Raw genomic sequence first — 13,075 nt, 5'->3', positions numbered from 1 at the left:
GCAGTAGAGATTTATCGGTATGTACTGTAAGACGCCTACTGTAACCCATGCTGTTGGCCTCTGGTTGACAGTTCCAGGAGCTACGTGCACATGAAACGTCTCCTCCTCCCGGCTTGTGAAGCGATAGCAGGTGGCGTGCGTCACTTCAGGTGGTGGGCGCTGCCAAGGCAACCTGCCCTGGGTAACCAAGGCAACCCGCACGGACCCAAGCACCTTGACTGGGGGAGCGCTCTCCATCCCTGGCACTGGCGGCAGGGGCAGGTGCCACCTGCAGCGGCCAGCGCTCTGCCCGTAACCTGAAAAGACTCCCCTGTCACCCCAGGACACAACCTTTAACTCCGCAGATATGGAATCAATGTTGGATTCCAAAATGGCGGAGCCTTCTATGAACTGTGCCTGAAGTATGCGTGATGAAACGTTATACAGACTTATGTAACCAAGGCGTTTTTCCTCGCTGGCGTTTTTCTCAAAACCTCTGCTCACCTGTGCGAGGAGGTCCGCTGGTTCACAAATTCGACATTGACCCAAACCACCCCCGAGGGGTGTCATCTGAAGGGACACATCCCAGAATGCATCCCCGAGCAGGGTGGCCATTTTACACCCATCCCCTCCCCTCGCTGCCTGGACAGTCCCTGGCGCCCGAGCGCTATCTCTCGGCGATAGCTCGCAGAGCTATACTTAGCGAGCCCTGTGACCTCTCTGGCCCTGGGGTGTCGGATTCCACCAGCGCGCTCCATCAAGGCTGGATCAGCACCTGCTGCTAACTATAACTCCTGATCTAAGACTCCCCCCCCCCCCCCCCCCCTTTCCACCCGCCCGCCCGGCGCTGCCAAACCACAGGAGCAGCTAAAATAATCCAGGTCATCATCCCCTCATCCCGCTGCAGCCTAAGGGGTGGAGGGAGCGCCATGTGCTCCTCTTCTCTGCACACTCCTCTCTCTCTCTCTCTCTCTCTCTCTCTCTCTCTCCCTCCCTCCCTCTCTCTCTCCCGCTCTCTCTCTCTCCTTTTTCCGAGGCGGCGTGGCAGCACAAGTCTCCTAACGCACTAAGACTGTAGCCTGCACTGGTGCCGCCCTCGCAGCACCGGAGGAGAATCTGGACGTCGCCGGGTGCCGTTGCAGGACTAGGGGGGTTAACTGTACCCTCCGGAGGGTCTGTCCCGCAGGCGTGCCTGCTCTTGAAGGTACAGTAGCTCCCGTTCTCTCTCGCTTTAAAGTTACAGACCTCACTCTCGCATAGCAGGCATTCTCACTCACTGGGGACTGGTGTCTGGAGATGAGACCATGTGGACCAGTTAGGCACAGTATTCCATATTAACATCACATCGCAATGTCGCATATGTGCACATATATAAATATATATATAAATATAAGCTTGTACTTCTTTACATTGTGTTTAAGTATAGAAATGAGACAGATGACATCAGGTCATGATCAGAATTCAGTTAATTAATAATGTGCCAAATATCAGTTTCCATATAAACTGGAGAACTGGCACAAAATGAAACTCATGGACAGCCAAATGAAATCGTACAAAGTATTTGTAGAAGGCCATCATATATATCTCAGTGTTATAATTGGAAATTTGACATCAACCCACAGAGGTGCAGTATTTTAAGCAGGGCATGGATAAGATGTGTGAAAGGCATTCAAATGGCGCCTTATTATGAACGCCTGCATTATTCTTTACAATCAAGGAAGTTATCTTTTACTGAATATACTTTTAAACTTTTAAAAACCATTTTTAGATAAAACAACCTAATTTTTTAATCATGTCAGATTATAATGTGAATAAAAACAATAGTAATATTATTATTTTAATCACATACCAATGTGCGTAGTTTATTCTTCGCTCACTGAACATGTTAATCTGCTGTGCATACTGGGTTTCTCGTCTCGCGTAATTCTGAGAAATTGCTCTTTTATTTAGGTCCTCCTTGGTTTCTGACCATTTTTTTTTTGGCACGTTATGATTTGAAATTGTACTTATATTATTGATTATATTTATTATTTCCACTTGTTAATTACATAGGTTTGACCTGTGTGTGATGCATTTGGATGGCACTAGCACAGGTGGCTGTGGTGAATATTATAGGCTCCCAGAACATCATGTGCACGTAAGGTAGACCTCTGATTGGCGCATCCTGACATTTTCTGTCTCCTGATAGGCTACTTGTAGGGGAAGCGTGGCCCTGTGGCCCAGTGAGGCTCCAGCAGGGAGATGGAGAGCTTGTCCATGGATGATGACAGGCTGAACTTCCTCCGCTCCACGCCGTTCAGCTTCAGTCTGTACAACAGGGATGGCCCCAACCGCGTGGAGATCTTCGACATCACCCGCATCCCCACCTGCCGCAGCGCCATCTCCGAGACCACCTGCCTCTGCGACATTTTCGGGGACGACTGCGAGTCGCCCACCCTCTCCAGCAGCCCCCCGACCGGGTCGCTCGCTAAAGTAGAGGAAGACAAGTTTGCACGGGCAGACGACTCCCCCAACGATTCCTCCGGGTCCTACCACACAGCTAACGGCTCCGAGCAGCTGAGCGACTCCAGCGACACGTTCGAAGATTCTAAAGACGTCCTCTCCCCTGTACCTCCACCGACTGCCTCCTTACCTGAAGCCAGGGGTGCGTCACCCTTGTCCAAATCCAATGGCCTATCCCCTGACCCCCAGACCACGCCCCCCTCAGCTCAATCCAAGGGAACTGCCTCCTCACCAAGGAGTGTAGCCCCCTTGTCTCTCTCACCTGAACCCAGGAGTGCTAACATCTCCCCCAAACATAGGACTACTGCCAGCCCTCATACCCCAAGCATTAAATTCCCTTCACTTGAAGCCAGCTGTTCAGGTCTGTCATCTGAACACAGGAGCATCGACATCTCTCCTAAATCTGAAGCAACTGCCACCCCTTACAAGCATAGGAGCACAGCCCCTTCACCTGTACCCAGGGACACCGATGTCTTTTATGAGGCAACAGATACTAACCCCACTCCTGAAGACTGGGATGTATGGCACACAACTGAACCCAGAGGCACAGAACCCAGGATTACTGCCATCCCACCTGAACCCAGATCTACATTGCCAGAACTACAACACAGGGTTAAACCCTCCAGACCAGAACCTAGCGTTGCATCCTTACAAACAGAATCTAAGCCTAGCTCCCTAGAAGTGGAACTCAGAGCTGAAATCCCTGACTCAGAACCTAGAAATACTTCTCCCAAGCCAGAACCCAGGGCTCTATCTGCAGAACCAGAACCCAGGGCTACATTCTCAGAACCAGGCCCCAGGGCCATATCCCCAGAAATAAAACCAAGAACTACATCCCCCAAACAAGAACTCAGTGCTGCATCCACAGAACCAGAATCCAGGGTTGTATCCTCCAAATTAGAACCTAGTGTTACATCCTTAGAACCAGAACCAAGAGATAAATCCCCAGTAATAAAACCCAGGGCTATATTCCCCTTAAAGGAACTGAGTGCTATACTGCCAGAACTGGAACCTAGTGCTACATCCCCAGAACCAGAATTTAGGACTCAATTTCCAGAACCAAAATCTAGTGATACATCCCCAGAACCAGAACCTAGTGCTACATCCCCAGAACCAGAATTTAGGACGCTATCTCCAGAACCAGAACCTAGTGCTACATCTCCACAGCCAGAATGTTGTGCTGCATCACCAGAACCAGAATTTCGGACTCAATTTCCAGAATTAGAACCTAGTGCTATATCCTCAGAACCAGAATTTAGGACTCAATTTCCAGAATCAAAACCTAGTGCTACATCCCCAGAACCAGACTTTAAGGCTCCATATCCAGAACCAGAACTTAGTGCTGCATCCCCAGAACCAGAATTTAGGACTCCATCTCCAGAACAAGAACCTAGTGCTACATCCCCAGAACCAGAATTTAGGACTCCATCTCCAGAACAAGAACCTAGTGCTACATACCCAGAACCAGAATGTAGGACTCCATCTCCAGAACAAGAACCCAGTGCTACATACCCAGAACCAGAATGTAGGACTCCATCTCCAGAACAAGAACCCAGTGCCACATACCCAGAACCAGAATTTAGGACTCAATATCCAGAACCAGAACCTAGTGCTACATCCCCAGAACCAGAATTTAGGACTCCATCTCCAGAACCAGAACCTAGTGCTACATCTACAGAACCAGAACCTAGTGCTACATCTACAGAACCAGAACCTAGTGCCACATCCTCAGAACCAGAATTTAGGACTCCATCTCCAGAACCAGAACCTAGTGCTACATCTACAGAACCAGAACCTAGTGCCACATCCTCAGAACCAGAATTTAGGACTAAATCTCCAGAATCAGAATCTAGTGCTACATCTTCTAAATCTGAACCAAGATCTACTTACCCAGAACTGAACACTATCTGTCCATCACCTGAAGGCAGAATCTCTGCCAGTTCCCCCAAACCCAGGGGCCTTGTGGTCTCCCTTAAACCCAATGCTACTTTCTCCTCAGCTGAATCCATAGAAACAGTTCTATTACGGGAAACAACAATAACTGCCCACACAGCTGAATCCAAGGCTAGCAGCCCTACACAAGAACCTAGGATAAAAGATCCCTCGCATGAACCTAGACAAACTAACCCTTCTCTGGAGATGAGAAGCACCAATCTCTCTCTTGAATCTAAGACTGCCACCCATGGATTAGAAACCTGGTGCTCCACTGCCTCACCTGAACCCCCAAGCACAGTTAACTCACATGAACAACGGAATTCAGAGATCTCATCTGAACCCAGGCACCCCACTATATCTGCAGAGTGCAAAAATCCAGAATTATTTAAACTTACAGGCCATGCCGCTGAATATTCAGGAACCGCTGCGGTGTTGGAACTTGGAGATCGGGATCAATTGCTTAAACCTACAACAGAACCCACAGACACAAGCTGCCCACCCAAGCCCTGTGAAAGAGAGGAGGGAAGGATGACTGCTGTCCTGGCCAACAGCAATGCCGGTGAGGGGCTTCAGTCTGCACAGCCCCTGTTCGCCTCAGAAACGGTCTTAATCAGACCCCCTGGGAACCGAGAGAGCGAGGCGGGTCCAGAAGAGACTGCTGCAGAGGGCCCAGGACTGATCAGCGCATCTGGGGAAAGCCCCGCTGTGCAACCCAGGCAGGGGGACAACAGCCAGCCTCACAGGGACAAGGGGCAGAGGGAGGGGGGAGAGGAGGAGGAGGAGCATAAAATAGAGGAGCAGGGAGCAGATGAGGGGGAGGGCAGCCGGGAAAAGGCCAGTTACGAAGAGCAACAGGTTGAGCTGTCATTCAGTGCCAGGAATAGAAGAGCGCCTGTGAGCCCCAGCTCGGCACCCACATGCAGGCAGCTCCGGACGGGAATGCCAGCTGGTTGTTATTCAGACTGTCTGCTCGTCACCCAGCAGCAACAGCAGCAAAACCCGCTCAGAACTCTCAGCTCACAGAAGGAGAACCAGGCTCGCGCCAGGAAGCCTCGACCGATTCCTCGGCCCACCAGAAGCAGCGCTAGCCAGCGCCCTGCCCCCGAATACTCCAGTGAGACCTCCAGCATGGGCAGCGAGTTGGATGAAGCCGATGACGAGGTGAAGTGGTTCACAGACCAGGCCTTCAGAAGCCTTTCCAGTCCTCAGGCAGACTACCTGGACGTGTATAACTCCAGCCACAGGTCTTCCACAAATGTATCGCAGCTCTCCACGGAGGACAGCCCTGGAGCCACTGCTTGGTCGGCGTACGCGGACCTGCAGGGCTCCATTCGCCACGATGGCGACAATCTCCCCCGCCAGCCACCCGCGGGCCTCGCCCCGGACAGGCTGGACGCGACCAGGCGCTTTGAGATGGGGAGCTTCGAATGCGTGGACGTGGCACTGGAGAGCCGGGAGGACGTCCGAAGAGGGAAGAGGACGGTGCCGAAGAGGCAGATCCAGCTGAAGAGGCGGGACACCAGCGAATCACAGGTCAGCGAGAATGATGAAGCGGCCACCGATGCTGCCAATGAGGCAGCGCCAGGCCAGAGGCATTCAAGGGACGCGCTGCTGCGCCAGCACAGCACGCCAGCCGCCGTCCACGAGGAGTCCTGCAAGGAAGTCAAACCCGAACCAAGCGACAGGAAGCAGAAACTCCAGAAGTCCCTCTCCTTGGATGAGACATGTAGCAAAACAAAAACGGCCTCCTGCCTGATCAAGAGCGTCCTCTCCAAGAAGATGCAGCACAACCAGACTCTCGCCATCTCCCAGCCGTCTCTCCAGAGCGGGGACTCCAGCTCCGCTGTGGGGAAGAATGCGTCGTCTGAAAGCTCCCACTCAGTCACAGAGACCCCAAAAATGGAGGGATCAAACCTGAGCAGCGAGCTCCCCTCAGACTGCAGCCTTTCGGAAGAAGACCTCCCACTCCAGGTGGAATCTGCCCCGCAGAGCAGCTCAGTGAAACAGCACAGGAGCTTTGACCCCAAGCCACAGCCAAAACCTTTGGGCAGATATGGCTACAGTCCACTCCAGAGTGGCGCAAGCAGTCTAGAGTTTCAGAAGAACAACACTGGGAAGCAGGGTATGAGGTCTGAACTGGTCATCCCGTTCGAAAGTCCAAAGACAGAGAAACGGAGTGGCAGAGAGATGTGGAAGCAGAGCAGCAGGGAGACAGAGAAACAGAGCAACAAAGAAATGGATAAACAGCGTGGCAGTGAGTGGAAACAGGGCAACGGAGGTGTAGAGAAACAGAGAGGCAGAGATTGGGTAAAACTGCCGAGCGACGAGAACCTGTGTGAGAAGCACTCGGGTGACTCAGCAAATGCCGTCTCCGGGAACACGGGCGCCGCTGCTACCCGAGCTCCGGGCGCTCCGGGCGGAATGACAAACAGAAACCAGGAATGCTACACCGCCAGGTCGGAAAACTATAAACAACAGAGTGCCAGGAGCACGTTCATGTCCAAAACGCCAGAAATAATGCTCAAGCCTTGCACCGCCAGGGAGAAGAAAAAGAGTTCCCTGACGATGGACTGCCTCTCCGGTGACTCGACGCCCAAACAGGAAGAGAGTCGCGTGGCCCCCTCGCCCGGGCGACTGCCAGAAAAAGAAACACACAAGCGTGAGACGGAGAGCAAGACAGAAGACCGCCCAGAGAATGGGGAGGTGTTTGAGAAGAACAGACCCAGAGCCCCCGTCCACAAGGTGAGGGACGTGAGGAAGCTGGTGAAGAACACTTACAATCTGTCATTTAAGGCCACTGCAGTGCCGGCACAGGACAGCGCCCCCCGGGCCGAGGTGGAAAAGCCCCCACCCATGCAGATTGAGTACGTCAGCCGGAAGGTAGAGGGGCTGGCAACCGGCCGACCAGGTGAGAGGCAAGCAGAGGGGGAGAAAGCACAGGTACCTGTGCAGTTGCATTCACAGGAACCTACACAGGTGTCTGCACAGGTGCATCCACAGGTACCTGTGCAGGTGCATTCACGGGAACCGACACAGGTGTCTGCACAGGTGCATCCACAGGTACCTGTGCAGGTGCATTCACAGGAACCGACACAGGTGTCTGCACAGGTGCATCCACAGGGGCCTCCACAGGTATCAGCACAAGTGCAGCCGCAGGTACCTGTGCAGGTGCCTCCACAGAAGGTCACACAAACCGCCTCCCTTCACATCACTCCTAGGGGCCGTTTGACCGAAGCTGGAGCTGCCGCACCGGACACTGCAGCCACAGAAGCTAACACTCCAGGCGTGTCAGAGTCAGCCAGCCGCACAGAGAGAGTGCCTGGGGGTGGCACTCGTCACCCTAAGCTGGGCAGCACCCCCAAACTCCCCAGTAAGGACAGGGAAGTGTCCACGCTGATGTTCCTGCAGAATGGGCTTCCGGAGGGTGGGCTCGAACCCGGAGCACTGCCCCCTCTCGCCCTGACCGCCACCAGCTGCAGTCGCTCCGTCTCCATGCTCCTGAAGGAGAAGGGCTTCCAGGCTGATATCGGAGTTTACGACGCCCCTGCCGACGACCCTAACGCTACCGAAAAACACGTCAACACGCTGGAGGTGCCCCTGCAGACCTGCCCCGCAGAGGAGGCCTCATCTGAGCCCTCGGACCCTGTCCCGCCACCTGCACGCTCCTCCCCTTCTGCCCCCACCCCATTGATGGACCCTAAGGAGGAACGCCACCCTAGGAACCCCACCCCTCCTCAGCTCAGGGAGCTGGATCTCGAGAGGACAAGTCTGAAACCCAGAGAGAACAACACAGGGGCCCAGGACCCAACACCCAGTTCGCCACAAACACCAGCAGCAACATCCAGTGACAGACCCCAGCTGACACACGTGAAAACAGTGTCCACCTGCACAAGAAAACCAGCACCAGCAGCGACAGGATCCCCAGCATCCAGCTGCAAGCAACAGTCGGCATCTGCAGCAGCACAACTCCACAGCAGCGACACACAAACGTCGGCGCCGCTTGCAGCATCCAGCAAGGAGAATCAACCTGCGCTGTCGGCAATCTCCAGCTGCAAACAAAAACCTCCTTTGACCAGCAGCCCAGAGCAGCCGAATTTAACGCACAGCGACGCCCAGGAGCAGGTAGCGTTAGTTTCGTCCTGCAGCTCGTCCTGCAGCCAATCTTCAGTGTCTACCGCAGCTCAATCCCCAAGCTGCTCACAGCAGTCAACGATCAGCATAACGTCCACCAAGCGAATCGAGAGTAGCAACCTACGCTATTACGCCTCGGACGACCCCCCAAGCTACGATGAAAGGGAGAGCTTCAGCCCACTGCTGCTGACGGACTTGTACTCCAGGAAACCGAACCGGTACCACCCACCCGTCCAGGCTCCACCCTGTTCCTGTGCAGCGGACGGCGTCCCCTGCCCTGGACCCCCTGACATCACACCTCTCGCGCCTGGGCCCTCAACTGCCCAGGCTCCGCCCTCACACACCCAAGCTCCGCCCTCTCTTGCTGCTCCGCCCCCAGCTCGCCACCACCATCAGCGATCAGACGGCCGCTCTCTGAGCTACAAGCCGGGCTCCCCCAAGGGTGCTCCGCCAAGCCTCGCCCAGGCCGCCCCCCCCCCACCCGTTTCAGCCTCTTCACCACCCGCCTCCCGGCCTGCCAGCCTGCCCCCCCCTACTGCCGCAGCCCCGCCCCGAAAACAGCAGGCAGCCCCCCCTAGGCCAGCAGGCAGACAGGCGGCCGGGGCAGCAGCGCTCCCCCCAGCATCCTGCTTCGCTGTCGGGCAGCAGCACCTACTCCAGCCACTCCACCCACTCGCCTGGCGTGCCCCCCCTGGAGGTGAGGCCGCAGTACCTGTGCACCCCCCCGGGGTTTGTGTCCCCTTACGGCTCAGAGTACGGCGGCGAGGGCGGCGGGGGCGGCGGCATGCTGTACCCCGAGGGCGGGGGCGGCCTGGGGTACGGGCAGAGCCCTCGACGGGTGCTGCTGGACCCCGAAACGGGCAAGTACTTCTACATCGAGGTGCCCATGCAGCCGCTGCGCAAGATGCTGTTCGACCCCGAGACGGGGCAGTACGTGGAGGTGCTGATCCCGCAGCAGACGCTGTCCCACTCCGGCCTGTATCCCCCCGTCGCCGCCCCCTACCCCTCCATGCACAACCCGGGGATGTACGCGCCGCAGTACCTGCCCTACTCCGTGCCCCCCCACTCCCAGCCCCCGTCCCCCCGCCACGCCGAGGCTCCGCCCCCGCAAGGGCTGCACCAGAGCAACGGGGGGTTCGGGACCCCCAGCAACCGGAGCCCCAAAACGGAGCCCCAAAACCACCCGCCGCTGGATCAGGGCTACCTGGAGAGCATGTACTACATTCCCACCGGGATGACTGCCAGTCCGAACCCCGCCCCTCCGGAATTCTATCAGAAGCTGCCCCCCAGCCTGCCGAACTCGGGGGGCAAAAGGTCCTGAATGAAGAAAAGGGCCAGGTGTGTGAGTCAGCCGATCCGTATTTCTGAAACTTTTAGGAAGTTCACATTGGGCCAGAAGTGAGGGTCTGGGGTTTTTTTTTTCTGGGTGATTCTCTCCAAGCGTATGATCACTGTGTCTTCATGAACATTCTGTGCTTTGATTAAATCTCTCCGCAAGAGAGGTAAAATCCACATTCACCTGTCCGGCTTGACAAGAAAACTAGCGAAAGGACAGTGTTGGAGGATGCTTCCTTTTTTGAGACAAGGCCACTAACTGCAGTGAAAATATGAGCACTTCCTGTATGGAGACGATGTGCACACTTCTTGTGCGGTGAAGATGTGAGCACTTTTTTGTATGTTGGATATGTGGGCACTTCCTGTACAGAGAAGATGCGGATACTTCCTGTATGTTAGAAATGTGGGCACTTCCAGAAAAGTGGAAATAGTCAGGGCTTCATGTTCAAAGACAGAACAGTCTCATTCGCGTTTGCATGGCTAGCTAAACTCGCCTCTCTTCTGCTCAATTCAGGGGCCTGACCATCATTGCTTTCTCAACCCCTTCTCTTTATTTCTCTTGCTTTGATTGCCTTTTATTGAATTAATGTTTAACAATAACTTGAGTGAAGAATACATGCTCAGGCTCACCTTGTGAGCTGAACAGTCCGCTTGTCTATGCACACGTTCGTAAAGTGAACAGGCTTAAACCTTTTTAAAACTCCGCTCTTGCACTGAAAGTTAGCTTTGTTGCTGCATTTTTTGTGTTTATTTTCACGGTGCTAATTGTTAGGCACCCAGACAGGGTCAACCACAGGGATTTTGGAGGATGTAGTCAGGGGTCTGAAACGAACTTATTATTATATCACCCGATCTACCTTCTGCCTTTTCCTCCCAAAGATTCAACACATGGCACCACTGGAAATGTTTTTGGTAACTTTGTTATTCCCTGCTCCTGCTCTTGTAAATGATGGCGAGGGGTTTGCGTGCACAGCGAAAATGTCGTTTGTAAGAAGCGTGTCGTTTCATGAGACAGCACTGCGACGGTACATCAACAATGACATCATGACCGTAATGACATCCCGTTAATAATACAGCGATAAAGCAGCTAATCACGCCCTCTGATCTCTGAGTCTGCAGAGGAGAACTGACTATGATCAGGTTTCCGGGGCGTTGGGATCTGATGTAAATAAGAGTGTAGACTTGTAGAGCACCAACTGCCCAAGTGCTTTCACTGGTTGCCGCGGTGATGGAGGCACTGAGCATGCTCAAGGGAGCGCCACAGGTTTCCATAGGAACCATCGCACACCTCAGTCTCCTCACCTTGCAGCATCGCAGCTTTAATACCTGCGCAGTGGGTCTACCTGTCGCACCTGATCCCCTTCCAAGCGGGAGCGTTTGTCCGTCGCTGGAAGGGCTGCTCAATATTTATCACTGGTTAAAATTAATGAATTAATTCATATGCGAATAAAATGCAGTTTTTCCCCCCAGTGCTTCAGAATTGCATGCGACTTTTGTACACTAACGACAAAGACCTTACTTAGCCTTAATAAAGATGGTATATTTCTCATCCAGCTGTTTCATTTCATCTTTAAAAAAAATTTTTTTTTTGTTTATGAGGAGATGCAGACAGTAAAAACAGATTTTAAGTACATGTCAGCCAAGTGTCTGTCACAGAAATCTGACTCTGAAGTCAAGAGTGCAATATGCTTTTTTTTAAAGAAGTTCCATTGTAGAAAAAGAAGTAACAGCCACATACACGTTCATTTGACGGTCTTGTGCATGCCATTGCATAGGGAACTGGAGTTCAAACTACAAAACTGCAGGTTCAGCTCACAGCTGATGCACTCCTCTATTGCCCCCTAGGGACAGGAACTCAACCCACAGCGCTTCTATAAATATCCAGCCATGCTAATGTTAAATGTAAAAATGTAATCTGTCTAAGTTGCTCAGCAAAATGAATTCATGCAATCATTTCGTTGTGTTCGCTTGTCCAGGTGGCAAAACAAAGCTTGTGTGTATAATATATTATGATATATAATATGTGTATAATATATTTTCTTTATGTATATTAGCCATGCACACAGCAGCAGTGAAATACCACTGAAATTAGTCCCATTTCCAACTCCGCAGCCTCAAAATAGCCACGGTGTAAATCTTATGGCCATGTGCTGCCCTCTGGTGGATATGATATGCTCCTACTACAAAACTAAAGGAGTGCATTGGATGACTGGATGAGACAAACCCTATCAGTCTGCGATGCAAACAGGGCTGTCGCATTTTCAAAGGTCTCTAAAAATAGCAGACAGGCAGCAGCCAGCCGACATCTATCTGGGAAGACGAGCACCTCACGACGCACTGTGAGTCAGCTCAGAGAAATGACAGCACAGTATGATGATAACAAGACCAGAATTCCATGCACAGAGTAGGACCTGCACATAAGGACTTAGGAAACAGTTCAAAATTCCAGAGTCTTTAGAAACATATATGCACATTTAAAGCACACATAAAGTGCCAGCAGCGAAACTACCTCCTGGGTACCAGAGTAGCCCACCTCAATGCGATGTCTGTTTGTTGGAGTGACATAATCACATTAAGAATCTTTCTCTTTTTTTCTCAACGAAGACATCCCTCTTGTCATTAGCAGCTTGCCGCTTCGTATGCAAAACCCTTCTGTCTCTGTTTTAACTGCATGATTGAGCCCTGGCCTCTTCGCCAGACTGTTACTGTGAACGTCTGCTTAATCAAGGTTAAATAAATAAATACAGGTCTGACTGCTGTGTTCTGGCTGCAGGTGATGTTTGGTGAATGAGTGTGGGTGTTGTCCTTTAAGACCCGCGACACAATGCCACTCCGGGGCGCAGAGTGACTACATTCACACCTCCCGTGTGAGAATTAAGAGGTTGATGTCATGCTCTTCAGAATCCCGCAGTCACACACAGCTCCGAGCAGCCTGCCAGGTTTTAAAAGCACGTGGTGGCTCTATTTATCAATCGCCCTTCTGGTGCGTTATTTTTAATGGTGCCGGGGCCATGAATCTTCACGGTTAAGACACCCTGAGTATGTCCTCAGGGAGGGGGACGGGGGGCGCTGAGGTAAGTGGGTCAGGAGAAGTTTAGGGTCTGAGAGAGGATGGGGTTGGTATGGTCCAGTGATGCTCTGATCTACAGGGGAAGGTTTCATTTCAACTCTGGTGGAGAAAAGCGAATCACAG

The 13,075-nt window shown here is 52.8% G+C and overlaps 1 protein-coding gene across 1 annotated transcript; it reads left to right on the top strand.

Moving 5' to 3' along the window:
* Positions 1 to 2,147: 2,147 nt before the first annotated feature.
* Positions 2,148 to 10,090, top strand: si:ch73-43g23.1 (serine/arginine repetitive matrix protein 2). The gene is given in 2 exon segments (XM_035411258.1): positions 2,148 to 9,105; positions 9,107 to 10,090. Coding segments are annotated over 2 exon segments (7,647 nt in total). The 5' UTR covers positions 2,148 to 2,220; the 3' UTR covers positions 9,869 to 10,090.
* Positions 10,091 to 13,075: the final 2,985 nt, after the last annotated feature.

This window comes from Anguilla anguilla, chromosome 3, assembly GCF_013347855.1.
Source record: "Anguilla anguilla isolate fAngAng1 chromosome 3, fAngAng1.pri, whole genome shotgun sequence".
NCBI classification, from domain to species: domain Eukaryota; kingdom Metazoa; phylum Chordata; class Actinopteri; order Anguilliformes; family Anguillidae; genus Anguilla; species Anguilla anguilla.
The sequence above is the reverse complement of the archived record's forward strand: the minus strand, read 5'-3'. Positions and strand labels throughout refer to the sequence as shown.